The sequence below is a fragment of the Pyxicephalus adspersus genome, chromosome Z, assembly GCF_032062135.1.
Source record: "Pyxicephalus adspersus chromosome Z, UCB_Pads_2.0, whole genome shotgun sequence".
In the NCBI taxonomy this organism is placed as follows: Eukaryota; Metazoa; Chordata; class Amphibia; order Anura; family Pyxicephalidae; genus Pyxicephalus; species Pyxicephalus adspersus.
In genome coordinates, this window is record NC_092871.1 from 75,078,155 (window position 1) to 75,097,553 (window position 19,399).

The 19,399-nt window shown below is 35.3% G+C and overlaps 1 protein-coding gene across 2 annotated transcripts in view; it reads right to left on the minus strand.

Annotated features, from left to right (window-relative positions):
• Positions 1-1,438: 1,438 nt before the first annotated feature.
• MVB12B (multivesicular body subunit 12B) overlaps positions 1,439-19,399 on the minus strand; it is a 97,794-nt gene continuing 79,833 nt past the window's right edge. For both annotated transcript variants that reach the window (XM_072429651.1, XM_072429650.1), the window contains exons 8-10: positions 12,685-12,740; positions 10,097-10,156; positions 1,439-7,262 (exon numbers count right to left, since the gene is read on the minus strand). In XM_072429651.1, coding sequence (XP_072285752.1) covers positions 7,176-7,262; positions 10,097-10,156; positions 12,685-12,740 — 203 coding nt within the window. In that variant the 3' untranslated portion in view covers positions 1,439-7,175. The remainder of the gene's footprint in view (positions 7,263-10,096; positions 10,157-12,684; positions 12,741-19,399) is intronic.

Below are 19,399 nucleotides of genomic sequence, written 5' to 3' on the forward strand. Positions count from 1 at the left end.
TGGTTAGGCAGGGTGGCGGCGGTAAAAATGAATAAGCTACCTAGGGTCCTATACCTGTTCAAAACACTACCCATACCGATTGCCTGTAGGTCTCTTGATCAGCTTCAATACAAGATCATGGCATTCATCCGGGGTCGTAAAGGAAGTCATATAAACCGTACAACCATGTTCTCCTCTAAAACACAAGGTGGTTTTGGTGTGCCTAATTTTAAGCTTTACCAAAGGGCTGTGCAGCTTGCTCAACACTCCCGTACTACTCTATTAATCCAGAGGCACCAATGGGTAGATATTGAGGCTCAACCTCAACCACATAGAGAATCGGATATTTCTTCCCTCATGTGGATATCTAATCGCCTGGGACCCAAGATCTTTTGCCCTTCCCTACAGAATTCATTATCGGTTTGGGACTGGGTGAAACACCATTCAAATGTCAGTTCAGTCTATACAGCTCTTGCTTTGCTTTGGAGGAATCCCGAGTTTCCAAAGCCCCCCCCCCCATATTGCAAAACTGCATTTGAAAGTAGATGTAAGACCTTGAAGGGACAAACTTCAATTCACTGCTTGGCGTTGTCAGCCCCTTCCTCCAAACTACCTTATATGACAGCCTGGGAAAAGAGTTTAAATCAGTCTTAGCTCGAATTATATCCAAAGTTTCACAAAGTGAATCTGGTTGAAATGAACTACAAGGTAATGCTGTAGTTACCTAGTCCCTACCGAGGTCCTGTTGTTGAAGCCAAGTGTTTCCTTGGTTCTTCTGCCCTTTTTTTCAGATGATGCGGAGGGATAGGAGACATGGAGCATGTCTGGTAGTCTTGCCCGGAGGCACAAGAGTATTGGAGAAGGTGTTCGACCTTCTCGTCAAGGTGATACATACTTGACTCCCCCCTAGCCTGGAATGTGCCCTATTGAGCAAAATTTAGATACAATTGCCGAAATTTGTAGTTAACTGCTTCTAGCAGGTAGAATCACCTGGGCCAGGGCTTGGAAGTCACCTTTAATACCAATGGCTCCATTATGGGCAAATTGGATAATGGTGAATGATAAGCTCACCTGTACTATTAGATACCCCACGTTTTTGAACTTACCTGGGACACAGGGATCACTCACTATTCCTTGGCTCAGTCTTCTTCCTGATGTGGACCTAAAATTGATGACAGGTCAAGCAATACTACAGAGAATGCCTTGATTTTTGAAAATATGCTTATTTGATGTTATTTAAAAAATACACTGTAAACCTGATGCTTTTAATATGTTCAAATATTACCTGTCCTTTCCACGGTTTCTATTTTATTGAATAAAAATGTAATAAAATAAAAAAAAAAAAAAAAGGACCACCCTGGTGATCTTTGATCTCTTCGATGTTGTTCAGATACACGTCCAGTGCTCCAGGGTTGCACAACCCTGCTTGCAGACATTGAACCAAAAAAGAAACATGAAATTTTGGAGCTGTTAAAGAAAAAGTTTATTCAACAAATTATATTAAGGATACACACTAAAACTTACAAAGAAATTCCCTTAATAAAATACAGGGCGGCATGTAAAATAAATAAAAAAAAAAATATATATATATACAGCACATTTCCAGTAAGGTCAAATGCATAGACTATCAATCAATTTAGGTTCATTTTTCAATTCTCACAGCATATATGGGATATACAAAATTTCATATGTGGCATGTATGGTATGCACACAAACCCATCACTTTTTTGTTGTCTTTGTATAGAATTGGGAAGGATTAGCACATTTTCCAAATTTTTATTGCTGTCTGTATCTCTGCTGGGGAGATTCACTCATCCATTTGTCCTGGTGACCATAGTCACTAGGGCTGAAAATGATGATAAATTCAAATTTTCACAGAACAGAAGGTGAGTGCAAATCTTTCCAATAGAACATAATACAGCAAACAATAATCTGACAGGTAGTTTCCTGCATTAAAAAAAAAAAATATGGATGACTTTACATACACTTTGATAAGCAGTTGTCTTTTGTTTGGCATTTTATGTAACCAACAATGACAACCCAAAAGAGCATATTATGTACTTTTGTTCTTTTCTGGTATTATTTATTCAGCCCCCCTTTTTTTTACTGTTATTGGTACACGGATTCTTCAACTGTCATTTTATGTTTGCTAATGGTTTCGTTGAAATTAAAGATTAAGTTAAGGGTTGAGAAGTGACCATCTACATTAAATATTTACCTATATTGAACAGGTAAAAAAAAAGTACTTTGAAACAAGTCCTCTTTTATCTCTACAAGCATTCTTCATCTTCAAAATGCACAAAGGAACTGGTATTTTGCACATTTGACAGCAAGCAGCAGTAAGTGGTACTGAAACTCTGATGCTCTCATTCATTCTCTTTTGGGTAAGACACTACCATACACAGTTCAGTGGAGCAAGGAAGCAGTAACTGCACTGCAACCCCACCATTAGTCTGAACATAGCCAAACTTTTTAAAAACTGGTAAAACTGCCCTTGGATTCTTTTGAGAATACAATAGTTCACAGAACAAGCAGCTACAACAGTAATTGAGGGCTTATGTTAAAATGTGTTTTTTATTTCTTTTTAGGCATATGAAAATACTTTAAAGCTTCCTGCCAGGCATACCTGCACACTATAGCTAAAGTTTACCTAGCCTATGAAAGGTAAAATTTCTCTTTAATATGATGTAATTTATCTTACACTTTGAAAGATTACTTTCTGCAGAAGATGAATGTCAGCAATCGTGTCACCTTTAGACTGAGTTCAAGTTTTGTGGATGTCTAACCTCAGTCTGGTTAACTGATTTTATATCATGCAGGCAACATGTATATTGTGCTTTTGTTAGTAAATAGTACAACATTGCTCAAACATTACGGAGTCAGGACTTACCATAAAATACTTTAAGGCCCCATTTGCCATTGTGAAAATATTAAAAAAAAAAAAGTAAAGCAGTTTTTTTCTGATGCAGTATATTACTGTGGTTTGCAAAAAAGGTGCATCGGAGGTATGTTGCCATAGTGCACTGGGGTACCATTAAAATGACCTGCACTGGAATGCACTAAAGTGCACCTTTAAATGTTACCTTAACAGCTTGAATACCATTTTTAGGCTTCATTTTCTTTAGGCATAAGAAGAACAACCAAAAATGCTTGCAGAAAAAACAGTTTCCATTAAAACGAATGAGTTTGTTTTTGTAGCTAACATTACAGGAGAATGTGTTTATTAGCGGCAATTCAGAGGCTCAATGTACTGTCTTGTCTCATGTAGTGTCCCCTACATAGACTTGAATTGAATCCCACTCAATAGCCTATTGTAGGCATTTTTAACATTTTCAGACTTGCAAGCTTTTTTAGGCATTTTTAAAACCTGAAAATAGCGTCCCTTTTCATTTTCACTTTCCCTTATGCACCCTGTGAGACAAGCTGGCCAAAAAGATTGATGGTGCTGTGCTGGCTGAACTGGTGCGAGACCCCCCAGAGTTTTGGGATAACAACAATCCCAATTACATGAATTCGTCTCATAAGCTAATGCATAGAAAAAACTTTTAACAAATTTTTTCCCCACTGCAGACACAGAAACTGACATCTGGAAGCAGAAAAAGGGTTGCATATTCCATTTTTACATTTCAGTAGGAAAAGGGAACCCAGTGAAAGTGCAGTATACTAGCACTGGAGTCAGATGTGAAAGGTGGGGTTTGGGTGAAAGAAGCCAGGTGTATTGATAGGTCAGGCAAGCCGGAAAAGCAGGTTCCACTTGTACGTGGCTGTCTTTCTGGCTTGCCTGAATTGACACTTGCACCTGGCTCCTTTTGCTGTTTTGCCAGGCACTCTTCGCACCAGGCTCACTTCCTGTAAAAAGAAAAAATATTTTTCTGGCATCTTTGAGGTTTGGCAAAAATGCTCGAAAAAACCCTAAAAGCTGTGCATAGCAGACGTCTAATAGCAGTACTGCCTGTGTTTTTTTGCCACAGGTGTTAGCTTACCCTAACCCTTCTTTTTCTCTAGACAGGAAGACAGCAGTAAAGACATATTACAAAGGCATGTTGAGGCAGAAAATCTTACATAACAAATATTAGAACATAAAATGGAAATATAGTCCATTATGCAAGGGTTCATAAAAATACTAAGTTTAAATGGGTACAAACTCTACATTTTTGCTCATCTTGCTTACTCAAAAGTCACTTAACAGATTACCTCTCAATTGACTGAGTTGTAATATAATCTGATAATGCCCTTTTTTTGCTTATGATATTTATGAATAAAATATGAAGAAAAACAGGTAGAGCAAAGAAGTAATATTACAGTACAAAAATTATTGATTGCAAGCATTGATTGCTAACTGCCTTCTGAATTCTAGCTATATTTATTTTGCATTGTGGATGGCATACTTAAGCACTCCAGTCCCCTAATGCTGTTATGCTGTCTATGGAGCACCCTGAAAACTGTAACTTTTGTTGGTAAATCTTTCTTCTTGGCATGAAACCTATCCTTTTTTGCAACCTATTAGCCTGTATATCTACAGTGTAAGATCATCTATGGCACTATTGCTTTGATCTATTGGTCTCATGAAATTAATATGGCTAATATTAATATTATTACTAATAAACAATATTTATAGAGCGCTAACATAATATGGGGTGTCAAAATTGGAATGAGTTTTGTAGATGTCACAGTGCAAGGATGCGAGATAAAGATGTACCAGTGCACCAATCTACGGTTTCTACTTAGTTTATTAGGTGGATCTGTACTTTATGTATGTTTGCTGCTTTTTCTGAAGCATCTCTGAAATGAAGAAGCAAAGCCCCGCTTCTCTACCAAATAGCCCCCTTAACACAACGTATAAATGGCAGGTCAGTATTGGGAAAAGATTAGCTGTAGGGAGTATACAGATAATAGTGTTGATTAGTCAATTGCCCCCTGCTTGTTTTTTTGGGCACAAATTCCACAGTACAGGTAACCTTCAGGGAACAGAAAGCCTTATGCAGTAGGGTAAAAAAAACAATGTATGACAAAACTACAGTAACTGATTTGATCTTATTTTGGGAGCGAACTTAAATAATTTGGTTGCTATGGGTATAATTTGGACATTAATAATGTACTTTGCACTGCTTCATCAAACCAGTGCTAATATGCAACATTATGCAATGATTAACTTTTGTCTTTATTTCACACTGGTACGTTTTCCAGTATCCCCCAATCCAAATGATAGCACAACCAGTTAAAATTTTTTGAGATCAACTAAAGCAGCTGGTTCATCATCATCATCATCTTTTTACATTTACTGAATACATTTCTTCTAAAGTCCATTTAATATTTATTAAGAGTCCAGCTCTCACACAGTATTGTATTTCAGTCTGCAAAGGCTGATGCTCATAAACCTTCAGAGTTTTTAATTTAAAAGTCTAATTACAAGAAATCTGTAACTGATGAGATGTATCCTGTTATGTGTTTTCAGCAAAAATAATCCTACATGCACAACAGAACATCTGCCTCATACTCCGTGTCATTCATCTAATCTGTCAAATCTGCCTTTGCGTTCATAGAACAATATCAGATCTTATTTGTGCTTTAATTTGATACAAAAAAGGGATAAAAGGAATTTGTGCCAAAGAAGTTAAGCCGCTTGCTTAGAAGAACAGTCATAACTTTCTAAATTAGAAATTCGGCGATAAAGATAAAATACAATAAAAGGAGTAAAACATGAAATCACAAACTAGTTTAAAGGGTTAGCCCGTGCAAAACATATTTAATCTATTGGTCAAAACTGAAGCACTATACTACCCACTGGTTTCTTGTAATGTTTTTTTTTTTTTTTTTTTTTTATACCCCTTGGACAACCCTCTTCCATTGAATTGTAGTTTTGAAATACGTAGCTTGTTCTCTCTCCTTTTCATTCTAATCTTGTCAAAAACAAAAAAACATGAAATTCTAACACATCAGACACATTATATTTTTTTTGAAGCTGCCAGTAGCAAAGTATTCACATTAGTGCATTTTGCTTGTGTCCTTACTTTTAACTTGTAGACATATTGGCCTCTAAGCAATTTCTAGGTCCCCTGCTTAATTTCATTTGGGTATTTAAAATGCAAAGTGGCAAAACATTCAAAAAAATTGGAAGAGATGTAAACTATTATTTAAATAAAAAAAAAATCAAAACACAATTAATGATGAGATTGTTTGTCAAAGGTATAAAAAACAGAAATTGAAGAATCAGCATGGAGAAGGTCATTTATGTGCTCCTATTCCTGTAAGCATATACACCATGGTTGGGACATTCATTACTGTCTTAGCCAACCCTCTGTTTTTTACCCCTTTCCTTCCCATACAACTTTATACAGATGTGTACACAAAATGGTTCGCAACCGTTCCTATTTAGTTAAATAGGAATGGTTTGGCATGCAGCAGCGTTTAAGTAAAATGCTGTGGTCAAATGCAAGTCTAAAACAGCCCAAATTGTGTAAAATGTATATTTTCTTGTATTTATAAAGCGATTTACAAAGTCCATAACCCTGTTACTAAATGTACCTTAAAAGGTACATTTAGTAACAAACTTATTTCCCTAAAATAGTCATATGCAATTAACAAAGTCTAAGGGCAATTTTGAGGGGAAGCCAATTAACCTAACTGCATGTTTTTGAATTTTGAGAGGAAACCGGAGCACCTGGAGAAACCTAAGCAAACACGGGGAGAACATACAAAGCCTTGGCAGATAGGGTCCTGACTGAAGTTCAAACTTGTGACTTAGCGTTTCTAAGGCAAGAGTTCTCATTTTAGCTACCTGGCTATAATACTGCAGCATGAATAAACAATGCTGAACAACAAAATATAAAAGAACAATGGACAAAGAACTTGTGTGTTAAGCAAGGTTTACATGACACTCCAGTGTCAATCTCAGGTTGGCTCATTGTGACACTTCTATGGAGACTGGAAGTGTGCTGACATACTCACTACTGGGTAACACTGTAGGGTTGCTAGGCCAGGCCCAAGACTGGTAATACAACTCCATAAGTTTTTTTTAATAGTTATATGTACAAAATATCATTACAAAAACTGACTGTTAGAAAAAAAAAAAAAAAAAAATCCAACAACTCTTCATTTCTACCGTCAGGTTAAGGGTTAAAAGTCAGGGTCAGCAGCAATAGGTTCTGCTCAGTAGTACTTGTGAGTGCCAAATTTGTTGTCTGTGCCTCTCTTCCTCATGGCGGAGGCATTTGCTGGCAGCGGATAGGACTGGGGGGCAAACGGGCTGCAGCGCTTTGTTCTGTTCTGAAACTGTAGTCATACTGTGAAAGAAACAGAGGAACAGGTTGTAAACTTAAGCTTTATTTAAGCATTGTTGATAGTTAATACTGTGTAGAAATTCTGAATTAATACCTGGATTCAACTGCCAAAGTAAATGATAAAATGATACATAAACCAACAGTGCCACCTTGTGGTGGAGATTAAAAACACAATCACAAAGTAAATCCAACTTCCAGCGCATCTAAACCTAAAATCAAAAACAACATTTTTGAAGCTTAGTCCTTAGATTGGGTGGCTGCAATACTTTTCTTTTATCAGAATTGTCTTCCTTTATTTTACCTGTGATCGTGTCAACACAATTCTTACTATCACAGACCTAAAACGCTTACTTACTATACATATTGAGCAAATTTTTAAAACTATGGCAGAAAGGGTGTTAGGGTGTTACAGAACTAGTCTCAATAGCTTTAAATCTATATAGCTCCACTTCCTAACAACCTGGGCAAGGCTGTTTGAAAGAACAAATCAGAGGTTGTGGGACACAACCGGAAATCCTGGCAGGTTTTTAGGTTTTGTTTGCACTTACTGAACAGGTTTTATAAATACTAGTAATGTTATGTTTTAAGTGGACCTATACTGGACGATTATGAAAGCTGCCACTGCTAAACTATTTCCAAACAATGCAAACTGCCTGGATGGTAAATTTAGGGTATTCATATTCCCTGCACTTATATACTTAAAACAACCTGCTGCTTCCCCCTTGACTCTGCTCCACCTGTGCAAATAATTGAGTTGGTCTACTTTCAATTAAAAAAATAAACACAGCTCCCATTGTTCCTATGAAGACTTGGAACTAAAATTAGACCAAGCCATGTTCAGTATCATGCACATGTATTGTTTACATAGGAAGTAAAAGATGCAGTGGGGTTTGGTACGTATTAATATAATGGCACATCCTAGACTAGCAGTGCCATTAAAATTTTGAAAGTAAAACAAAAATGTTGGCCATACACGATCTCAACCCTATTGCTGTTTTATTAAAAAGCAAAAAAAAAAGTATGCATACACTGAATGTGTTAAAAAAATAAATAGATCTCAGTTTAGTCCAGTCAACCAGACAGGCAGCAAAATGTTTACTTTTTGAAAAAACAGTTGTGTTTGTGAGAAAAGGTAATTATCTTTATTTTTAAAGTTGTGGGTTAGTTATTATTTTTTTTTTTTTTTTTTTGCGTGCAGTGGAATATGGACATCCAGGTCAACCCTAGACCATTCTAACAATGCATTTGAAAAATCTTTTTCAGGGTGTCTGTGGGAATATGCCAAACAGTCTCACATTCAGCACAAGCACTGGTAGCTGCTCAGATAGTTGTCTGAGGAAGTAAATGTGGATCTGCGAAACATGTCACAAGAGAGTGTGAAAGATGTGAGGCTCTGGAATCTAAAATCACCCTAAGCAGCTGTATATATATTTCTCAGAGAATACAATTGTTTGATACATTTCTTCATTTTTACTTGTGTGGGCAAAAATAAATAGGTGTATATCTATTTGTATACACACACTATGTTTTAGTTTCTTTACAGCAATTTTTAAACAAATCTCAGTTATATTCTGCACTGATTAAAATGTCAGTTTATTTCTGTAGGCCTGATGGAGTTATTTTGGTCCACAAAAAATGTTTACTATGTTTGTTGCTGTTGGGGAAATGAGAGTATCCCTGAGGAGAAAGCTTCTTTTTCTACTATAGAAATTGCCAAGCCAATTGAACTAAACTGTAAAGGAAAGAAGGAAGTCCGCTTTAATTTTTTTTCCTACAGTTTGTTGCTGTTGGGCCCACACACTCTGAAAAAGAGTCGGGGTGTCAAACATGGACAGGGTAATTTCCTGTGAGTCTTATGTCCTGGGCTGGTGATTGGGGCCCAGTTCATCACATTGTACAATTAAGGAATGAATCGCTGTAGTTACATACTGTAAACAGGCCTACAAGATTCAGTAATAATAGTTAAAATAGTGCTGGTTATCAGCAAAAACATACTCTAGAAACGTCAGCTAGATTAATGAAAATGCCATTTTACCTTACAGAGAAGCCACTAGGTTTGATCTTTTGTAGTAATTTATAGTTACAAAGGGGCAGATAAAGTGAAAGGGAGACTGTGAAACAGGATTTTCTCAGAGCTTGCTCATGGTTACTCCTTGCTCTGCACATGAAGATGTCGCGTACACACTAATTAGCTCTCAAAGAGACACAAATTAGATAATGTATGGCAAACAAAAATTTTAATCAAGATAAATCTCCCACCATTAGGGAACAGAAGCTTGAAAACAATGTTGTATAACTGCAAGTAATGAAATGCAGAAAAAGAAGGATGATAGACAGTTTGGTCTGTTACATGAAATAGGCAGATGCTGGGAAAGAATTATAAAGAGTTACACAGTGTATTCTGTAAACAATTTACATTCTTTAAAAGTAGTGTAAAATCGGCATTCCTTTTTTTTCAAGTTCGGTTTTATATTTTTTCATATGCATATAATTGGAAATTGCTTTACTCCTGTCACAACACAGGTAATTCCTACAAACATTAATTGGAGATCCACACAGATTATTGCACAAAGCCTGTGGATTACTTTTTCCTCATGAATTTTATACACAATCATATTTTTAAATCCAATGCAATCAGATTGTGAATCGCTTTTAGAAATTGGGAGTTGGGGTTATTATATGAGCAACAACAAACACACTATATTCTCCAAGAAGGGGAGCAATCATACCAGTCCACTTGATTATCAGTTAAATTGTCTTCTAAATCAGGTTAAAATCATGGTGCATTCAATGGTGCTGTAATTATATTGATATTAATTTTTGTGAAAATTTCCTACCTCTTTCTCTATTTCTGCCAGAGATTTGATTGTAATTCCAAGAAGGTCAACCTGTTGCATCTGAAAAAAAGAGTAAAAAATTTCCTTGATCCAAAAAAAACTCCAAAACTTTCAAAGAAAAAAAAAAAAAAAAAAAAAGTTGTCTGGATACCTTTTCACTTCTGCTTACTACCTTTACATTAGAAACCATATTGTCCACAACATCCAAATGGTTGTAGAACTTCTCATTAAATACAAATTTTCTTGAACCATCATCCTAATACAGACAGATGTTCAAAAAGCCCAACAAATGGGACCCCCATTGCTGACCTAGATATAAAGCTCCCCTTAAAAAACCCTTTTTTTACTTTAATTTGATTATTCTGTGGGTATTGGCCAATGACACCACATTACATGTTATATATGTGCACATATTTTCAACTATGTGTCATGCCCATCAGAATAGGTAGTTGTGGGTCTTATGGGACAAGTACTGCTGCCAGTACTCTGAAACAACTTGACATTTAGCCCTTATTATTTAAGCTGAAGGCAGATTCTTCAGTGCTGCATATCTCCTGTCCCCTTACACCAAATTCCTTTAAAGATGCAAGATAGCTTTAAGATTGAATGGATGGAGGACTCACTAGAGAAAGATACATAAACAAAAAGATTCTGGTTTAATATACTGCAAACTCTTTACAAAACACCAACTTTAAATTGGGAGCAAGCATGTGCCTGTGACCGACCAATCATTTAAAAGTCTCCTTGCTCTGATTTTGGTACTCCCCCACCTGAAGTCTTTTTAAATCCAAGCCTCAGCAATGCCTCCCTGGGGTCTAACACTTCCCAACATTTTATTGTGAATATTTCAGTCCTTTTCTTCTTCATTGTTATTCCCTTCTACAGTAAAATAATGTATGTTTCTATGACATACCCATGACCAAACTTTAGAATAATTATTTGTGTGCACACACTCTTTAAAATATATTGTAGTACTGACATATAATTTCATCAAACTATATTGTACCTACTCCTTTAAAAACTACCACAATATATTTTATTTTAAACAATAGGTATCTGATTAGTTTAGTACAGAACTGAGTAGGGATTAACAAATATTTCCAGCCTTATTTGAAATTTTCACTATTGTGACTTGCAGTTCAATAATTTGACCACTCGAGGGCAGAATAACCAAAGCCATTTTTAACAACAGCAACAACCTTTATTAGTTCAGGATGAGATGTACTAATATTTCTATAACTCTTAGAGAAAACGCCCCTTTTCATACAAAGGCAATATTCAGCTTTAATACATTTGTGCAAAGATAATGGCACCAGAATGCCAGGTTAAGAGGAAATAGACCCTGGACATGGAGATTATTGTTAGACATGTTATTACAAAGTATTTAGACCTTAACATGGAAAACTAAGCAAGTCACAATATAAAGTAAATATCTTTTCTTTAGAAAAAACAACAGTATTTCCTAATTGTATGCCATGATTGTTTTCTTTTTGGCTAATATGGCACTTTAGTGTGCTTTGCCTTAAACCAACCATATGTAACTTGTGTAAACAGTAATTAATTCAGTAATATTACTATGTATTAGTATATAATAATAATATTAAAAAAATGTATATAAAAATGTGAGGAAGAGAAAAGTTTTGCTTAAAAAAATATTAGATTTCAGGTGTAGTATAGCTTTATTCGAGGGCTGCCATGGAGGAAGGGAGGGTGACAAGGGGGTACTTCTGATGGGCCCTAATAAAAAAAGCTTGATTATTGCAATACTGGAAGTTTCAGAACTTTATACAATGTGATAACACATTTCATTGCCTACAATCTTATTCTACATTTTACTGCCTTTACACATTATACACTCTCAGTGAGAGCGGATTTTAAATTGTAGATTGCATGTGGCAACAATTATAAAAACAGATTTAGGGTAACTACCTGGACAAGTGGTATAGATTAAGTAAGTACATTAGTAAACTAAACATATTACATTGTTTTTCAAAACAACAACCTTCAACTACATGGTGGCCCTGGACACTAGAAAGTCTGCATTAAATCAGCGCTCCAAATTATTAGTTTAAAAACATTCTCTAATTTTGGTAATCTTCCAGTTCAGCAAACAAATTAGAGGGGAACAATCTCCTCTCTACAAATGCTGTTTTGTAAGGCCATCATTGGACCTTAGAATGTTTCTGGCCAAACCATGCCTGTGGACTTATGACTCCTTTGGAACAATCTTGGTAAATACACGCTTGTCAGTAACTTTCATTTCTGTCTACACTTACCCAGTGGCCTTTCTGGGGTATACCTGTGGATTATATTTTGTGGGCACAACACACTAAAATAGTCTTCCCCGTCAAAGACTCTAAAGAAAATGCATGTCTGTGAGACCAGTGTCTGTTTATGACTGTCCAGGTCTGCTGTTAAATATTTGGGCACACTTTAAATGAGCTTGCCATCTACAATTCAGAATCAAAAGTTGAAGAGATGGTCATTTGAACCAAGATAGAATAGTTTGCAGAGAAAGGGAGGTGACCATATGTTTCCATAAAAATGCATCTTTGCTTTAAAAAAATGATTCTAAAATTACTACTCACTGCTTCAGATGCACAGGCAAACTTTTCAGAAATCATAAAGGGAACACCATCCATTGCTGAAACAAAGAAAATTCTTATTAGGGAACACAGTAAAGATAGTTACAACACACAATTGCACAGTCTTAACAAACAGGTCAAATCCTTTGGTTACCTTCACACATTTAACAATAGTTATGCCACTGACACATAAAAAAGTGTTAAGAAGCACATATACATAAGAATGAAAGATGTGTACTCTGCACTACCCTAGCCTACATCTTTCTCATCCATGTGTCTGTCAAGCCATAGTGTAGGATCAGCTCAGTATACCAAGCCATCTCCATGTCACCTGCAGTCATTAAACTGAAGCTGCTTCATCTGGGCTTTGTGCCACTGTATAGAATATGAAGAGGAAAACCCATGCCAAGGGCTCAGCAGTGTAATTAGCATCCTCCTAAACAAACGAGTTTCCACACAGCTGTAATTAAGCAAGCTTGTAATTAAGCCGCTGCCCTTTATCATACAGATCATGCTTAAAAATGCTTTCAAGAATGAAGGTGTTATTAATGTGATAATGTCAAATCACAAATATCTGCCAAGTCTGTCATTGTTTCTCTACTTTCAGAACACACAAAACCCCTTCTGAATATCTGTCTTACAAAGTGATCTTTTTATTGCTGCAAACTAATTTCTCTCCTTTTCTATGAAAGGTTGCTTATATTTATGAATTTAAAAATTACTTTATGACAAAAGCTTTCTGGATTGTTGCGACTATACTACGTCTGCTTCCCTAAAGACTTTTCATTAGGAGAAATATGTCCAATTATTCTTAATTTTCTTTTTTCCTGCATCCTTCACTAAATGTATTGTTATAAATATGTTATAAACCAGGAATGTAGAGGTGTTTATGCAAATTAATTATGATTGTTTTGAAAATTTTAACATTTATATTTCATAATATGAACAAATAACTCGACAGATTGTTTTAGATATCCATGTTAAATGTTTTATAGGAAATATTGCGAACAATGAGTTGGGAATAATTTAAATTAATAATTTTCTTTATTAATTACAATATATTTTATTTATAATTTGAATAAATAACTTGATATTCTTTATTAAATTAACTAGATTTGTAATAAAATATTCATTTTTTATGAATTATGTCAATACACTAGTAATTTTTTCTTGGATGTATTATTGACACCTGTATAAACTTGCCTTTTATTATATATATTCTATTGAATAATGGTTTATGAGTAATTGTAAGGCATCTGCACAAATGTAGTGTTCTGTGCAATTACTTTTTGTGTCGCACGTGGGCGCCAATCCCCACTATTTCTCCGAGTTGAGAGTTTGGGGGAATTAATTGCAGGGTGAGTCCTCTTGCCCTGTAGGTATCTGGCGCTCCATGTGTACAGCTATATGGGTAGATTAGGTTTGCTGTTGACAGTTCATATGAAAGGTATGTGTAAATTGCCTGTTAGGCATTGGTAAATTGTTCAGTCATGCTCTAATTACGGGATATGCTTTTAGCTTTTTTATATTCATTCAGGTTGCATATATTGGCTAAACATATTTTAATTATTTTAGAACTTGATGCCTTTTTTTTCATATATGAAAAGCAATACTTACCAAATATGTAACATCTAGCGTTTTCTTTTTGCCCAGGTAATGGAGGTGGTTTGTTGCACATAAATCTAATAATCAGCACAAGTTGAATGCTGTTAAACTGGCACTGTTAGATTGTTGCTCTTTTGTGTGATCTGTTCATACTTGTGGTATTTGAGGATATAAAGTACAACTTTTTTATACAATTTATGTGAAAGTTGCAAATTTATGTTTGAATTGATATGGGTATTTACACTTTGGTAATTTATCTTTGTAATATGGATTAAGATTAATCTAGTTTTTGTTTTAAATTATTTTGTATTTTTTGGTGGTAACCTAGATAATCATTATTGTTTGCATGTTGGGATTTTTTATATTTCACATTTGTGGTGATATTTAATTATGAAGTTGATACTAAATTATATGGTAGTTAACAATTTTGGGTTGAATATTAGGCACTATTTGGTTAATTAGGGTGATTTATTGGCTTTGATTAGTAAATGATTTGTAAACTAATCACTAATTGCATTAAAATCATTCACTAAATGAAGGATATTGATCCATATATGAAATTGTACCTAGTTGAGGTCAAGGCCAATCTTGTGTGCTTTTCTGCTGTACCCCTAAACCATCTAGATTGAAACAACTCTGCTGGTTAACTCTCTGTGGGTGTTAAATGAATTGTGTAAGTATTTATTGCTAAATTGTTATGAACAAATTTTGTTTAAAAAATTACAAATTATGAATTATTTGATTATATCATGTTATAGGTCCTATGAGTTATGTTCCTGATGAAGCAGTTTTTTCTGTGAAACACGTCGAACAAAGCACATTATTTGTATCATGGAGACTACAATTGAATGCACTTTCTTTTGTAAAATGTTTTAAGATTTGTATATTAAATAATGGTTTTGTATACTTTATTGTTTATCTACGATTGAATGCCCTAAAAGTCCCAGTTGTTGGCCAAAATTGTATTCTATAGTTTTAATTTTCCCAAGAAAGCCCTAGATATTATCCCTTGTAGTATGAAAGTAGTACCACTGTATAGAAACATTTTAAACTTGTTTACCTTTAAATCTACAAGAACCATGACCTTGCTTTTTAGCACCATTCACAAATGCTTGGCAGTTGCGAGAAAATAAATAAATTGCACTATTCTGTGCAGAACAGTGTATGTCCGTGTGCTTTTTAGCACAGTATAATTGAGAACCAGCAAGCAAATGCAAAAACAAAAAGTTGTATGCCATAATTAGACAACAAGTCCAAATTCACATGATGTGGATTAGTATTTTGCTAATGCAAACTATTTTTATAACTGTCAATCTTTTGCAAATGAAGGGAGAGGGGAGCATCAAGAACTAAGCACTGTACAACTGAACTGCTATTAGTTAAAAAACATAAGATAACAAATATGCAAATAATATAAACCACATATGAGTACATATGCTTTTGGTTTCTGCCACAGTTTTTGTACTGTTTTGGCAGTACATCTATATAACTTTCCAACTGTTACTGCCATACCTACGGAAGGCACTACAAGGATACCTTACAAACCCGCTTACAAACAGTACATGTGTAATTCAAAGTCATGATTATCTCTGCAGAGAACAGCAACTATATCAAATATGGCTTATTTACAGAAACTTTTACATATAAGGAGAATTTGATTCCAAGCTGTTACATTTTCAGTACAGGTAATAAAAATTAAAGCAGGTTTATACTCAAATGTTAACAAAGATATGCTTACAGCCTAGCAGAGGGCATAAGTATGAGTGATAAAAGGGCTAAGATCATTTCTGGAGAAAATGCTGCTGCAGGTTTTCCACTCAGTGTTGGTTATATAATTCAATGCCAAGGGGACAGGTGATCTCTGCTGAAGGTGTAAACAAGAGTTTTGCTAAATATTCTAAATCAGCAAGTACAAATAACATATGGCAGATACTGGAGGTAGTCTGGAGCAGCATTCAAAAAAAGTTTAGTGATTTAGTTCTCCTTACTTATTCATACAGTAATGCCAAGTTTTGGCTAGTAATTAATCTGCAGTGTTTACTGCTCTCAGGGAGCAGGTGATTACCAATATGCACCCAGGAGGAGTTACAGGTGGTATCTGCAAATGTTGGTATTTTGTTTTCCTTGAGGTTGGAAGCCAAATTTTTTCTTAACTTTTATAAGAAATTATGTAATTTTCATGAAAAAGAGTTAAAGAACCAACTAATGAATTCCAATGCTTTCTTAAGGAGCAACAAAGTGCAATTACCTACACTGTTATTGCTTGAAATAAACGCTAGTCTAAACTTAAAGTGACTGATACTGTAGCTTTATATTTTTAAGCAAAGAAAAAAGCAGGAAACAACTAAGAGGGTAAATTACTGTAGATCAAGAAATTACAAATAGGCTGCATTCAAAACTTAAGCCTGTTCTAAAAGCAAAGCTAAAATGTATATAGCAATAATCCACGACCCTCTTAGCTCCAGAAACCTGATGAACTCAGATACTATATTCAAAAAAAATATATAAATTCCTAGAAACCAATCACATCAGTATAACAACAATTCGGGGAAATATTCAACAGGATTTAGTCCACCAGTAACTTCACTGGCCTATGTATAAACAACAGGGGTTTCAGGAAGACAGAACTCATTCTGACAAGAATCTGACAAATCAGCTTAACTTTTTCACATCCAAAATGTCAAACCTCAATAATTCTCATAATGACTGTTTTCTACCCTGCTGCTAAAACTACATATATTTTACAATTAGCAGGGTTCGATTTAGTTGTCTTTGAATTCCTAACTTGCATGACATTATCATATTTGATATGAGGGAAAACCTTTCCAGATTGAAAATCTAGTTGAATTGCAAATATTTGGATGAGAATTTTTATAGTTAATTGCTCTGCACTTTCAATCCAATATCCAAAGCTGTTAGATGCAATAATCAGGAAACACAACCATCTCATGCCAGGACAGTCAACCACTATAAAGCACGATGGCTAACTGGCTCTTGCTTAGCTTCTACCTACTTACCACTACTCAGGGGTCATTTCCCTGGTTACCACTGCTCAGAGGTTATTTCCCTGGTTACCACTACTCAGAGGTTATTTCCCTGGTTACCACTACTCAGGGGTCAACATTACTGCTTGCCACTGCAGTTCAATAGATTAACATTACAATTCTGTGCTCCATTTACAAATACACAGTGTGAGTAAAGAAAAGATGAATGACAGCAGTACATTTCTCAAGATTTACTAAGCAAAATTACACACCTATTCCTGTTATTTCTAAGAACTCTAGTAGTGTAATTAAAACCCACAATTCAGCGTAAAGAATAATTCTACCTTTAACTGTCAAGTATTTAAATGTATTTTATATTTACATATGTTAAAGCACATATGTAAAGGTTTTCCCTCAGTATTCTCTAGCTCTAAATGCTGCTTTCCTTATAATGAAAAGATTCCATGTAAGTTTGTCATGTTCCATCCCAGGCTCTTGGTTACTGAATGCCCCTCGTCCTTTTGCTGCCGCCCTTCTGTTATAAACACAAAGGGTCATTAGGTTAGACCTCCTTGTCTGTCACGTAGTTTGGCTTCATGTCCTGTTCCTGCGCACAGCTTTCACTGTTGTTGTTTGTTGATAGTAACCGGTGAAAACAATTGGTTGTAAGCCACTGGTATAGTTGCCTGTGGTGAGAACTTTCATTGGGTGTAATTTAGAGGTTTTATAATTATTCTCTTTTAGAAACCGGAATCATTCCTCCTATAACACTATATTTATAAGAGTGGGAACTGATTTTGTTCCCCAGCAATCAGGGTTCTATAAGTGGAGAATAAAGGTACAGTATAACCTCTAAAGCTCCATTAACTTAAATGGAGTCGCTATTATCCACTAAATTGGTAAACAGCTAAAAGGTGGAGAATAGAGTGTTTGAAAACAACACAAATACTGCTGTGGATTACAGTGTTTTGCATTTTAAAATGGTGAACACTAAGATGTTATCAGGCTGATTGCCACTTTGGAGACACGGGAACTAGGAGATGCAAATGCAAAAGTGGTGTCAATTACTATAGTGGTGATTAGGATGAGTAATGCCAATCTTTTCCACTGATTGACCCTCCCACCAGCATGTATAAAAGTGGCAATCAGATGTGACTATGCAACATCCAAAGTGGTAAAAACATTAGAGATCGGAGGTACATTTCTCATCATCCCCACATAACTACAACAAAAACAATGGGCCCGATTGTTAATGCTCTCCAGGATTGAGAAGATAAACTATCATGGGAGAACCTGGGTGATCCAGGAATCTTGGAATAGATCTGGTCCAAGAATGAAACATTTGCTATCTATTAGCAAATGATTTTTAGGAAATCATATTCAGATTTGCTAGATCAGTCAGACTCTTCCATGATAGGTATCTTCTCCAGTCTTAGAGAACCTAAATTAGGCCCATTGCATCTACATGGAAAATATGTGGAAACAGAAAGAAGGTAGTGAGTGATTGTGGGACCCCAATTTTTAACAGAAAATTAAAGGCACCAGATGCTTCGGCTGTGTGGGTAGACACATTGCTACAGCAAAGTATTGTTACTATGTGATTTTGTATTTGTAAAGTTAATTTTCAAAACATAATACCAAAAAGTTACACTTAACTAATAAATATGATTGTGTTATTTGAACTGGCTGTTCACTCACATGGATAGCTAAACTCTTCCTGAAATGATAAAAAATACTGCATAATTATGGTAATCAGCCTGCTGTTGACATACACTGATTAGTGTATATAAATTACACCTCATTACATATTACAGTTGAATAAACACACTATGAACGCACATGAAATATTTTGCTGTGAAGAAAAGCATTCTGTATTATTCAAATATATCGCTATCCACCTATGTCATGTAACCAGTTCCCGTGGTCTGCCCCACAGTTATACAGAATTACATTTGCCAGGAAAAGAAAATTACCATGGTAAGTATTTTGCCATTTTTATAGGAGAGATTTTGTACACACATAAAAACCTATATAAATGAACAAATGGAAAACCAATAATGTTTTGGAAATGAGAGTGGTGTATTGGTACACTTTCACTAACAAAAGTAGTACTGCTCATGAGGCTTAGC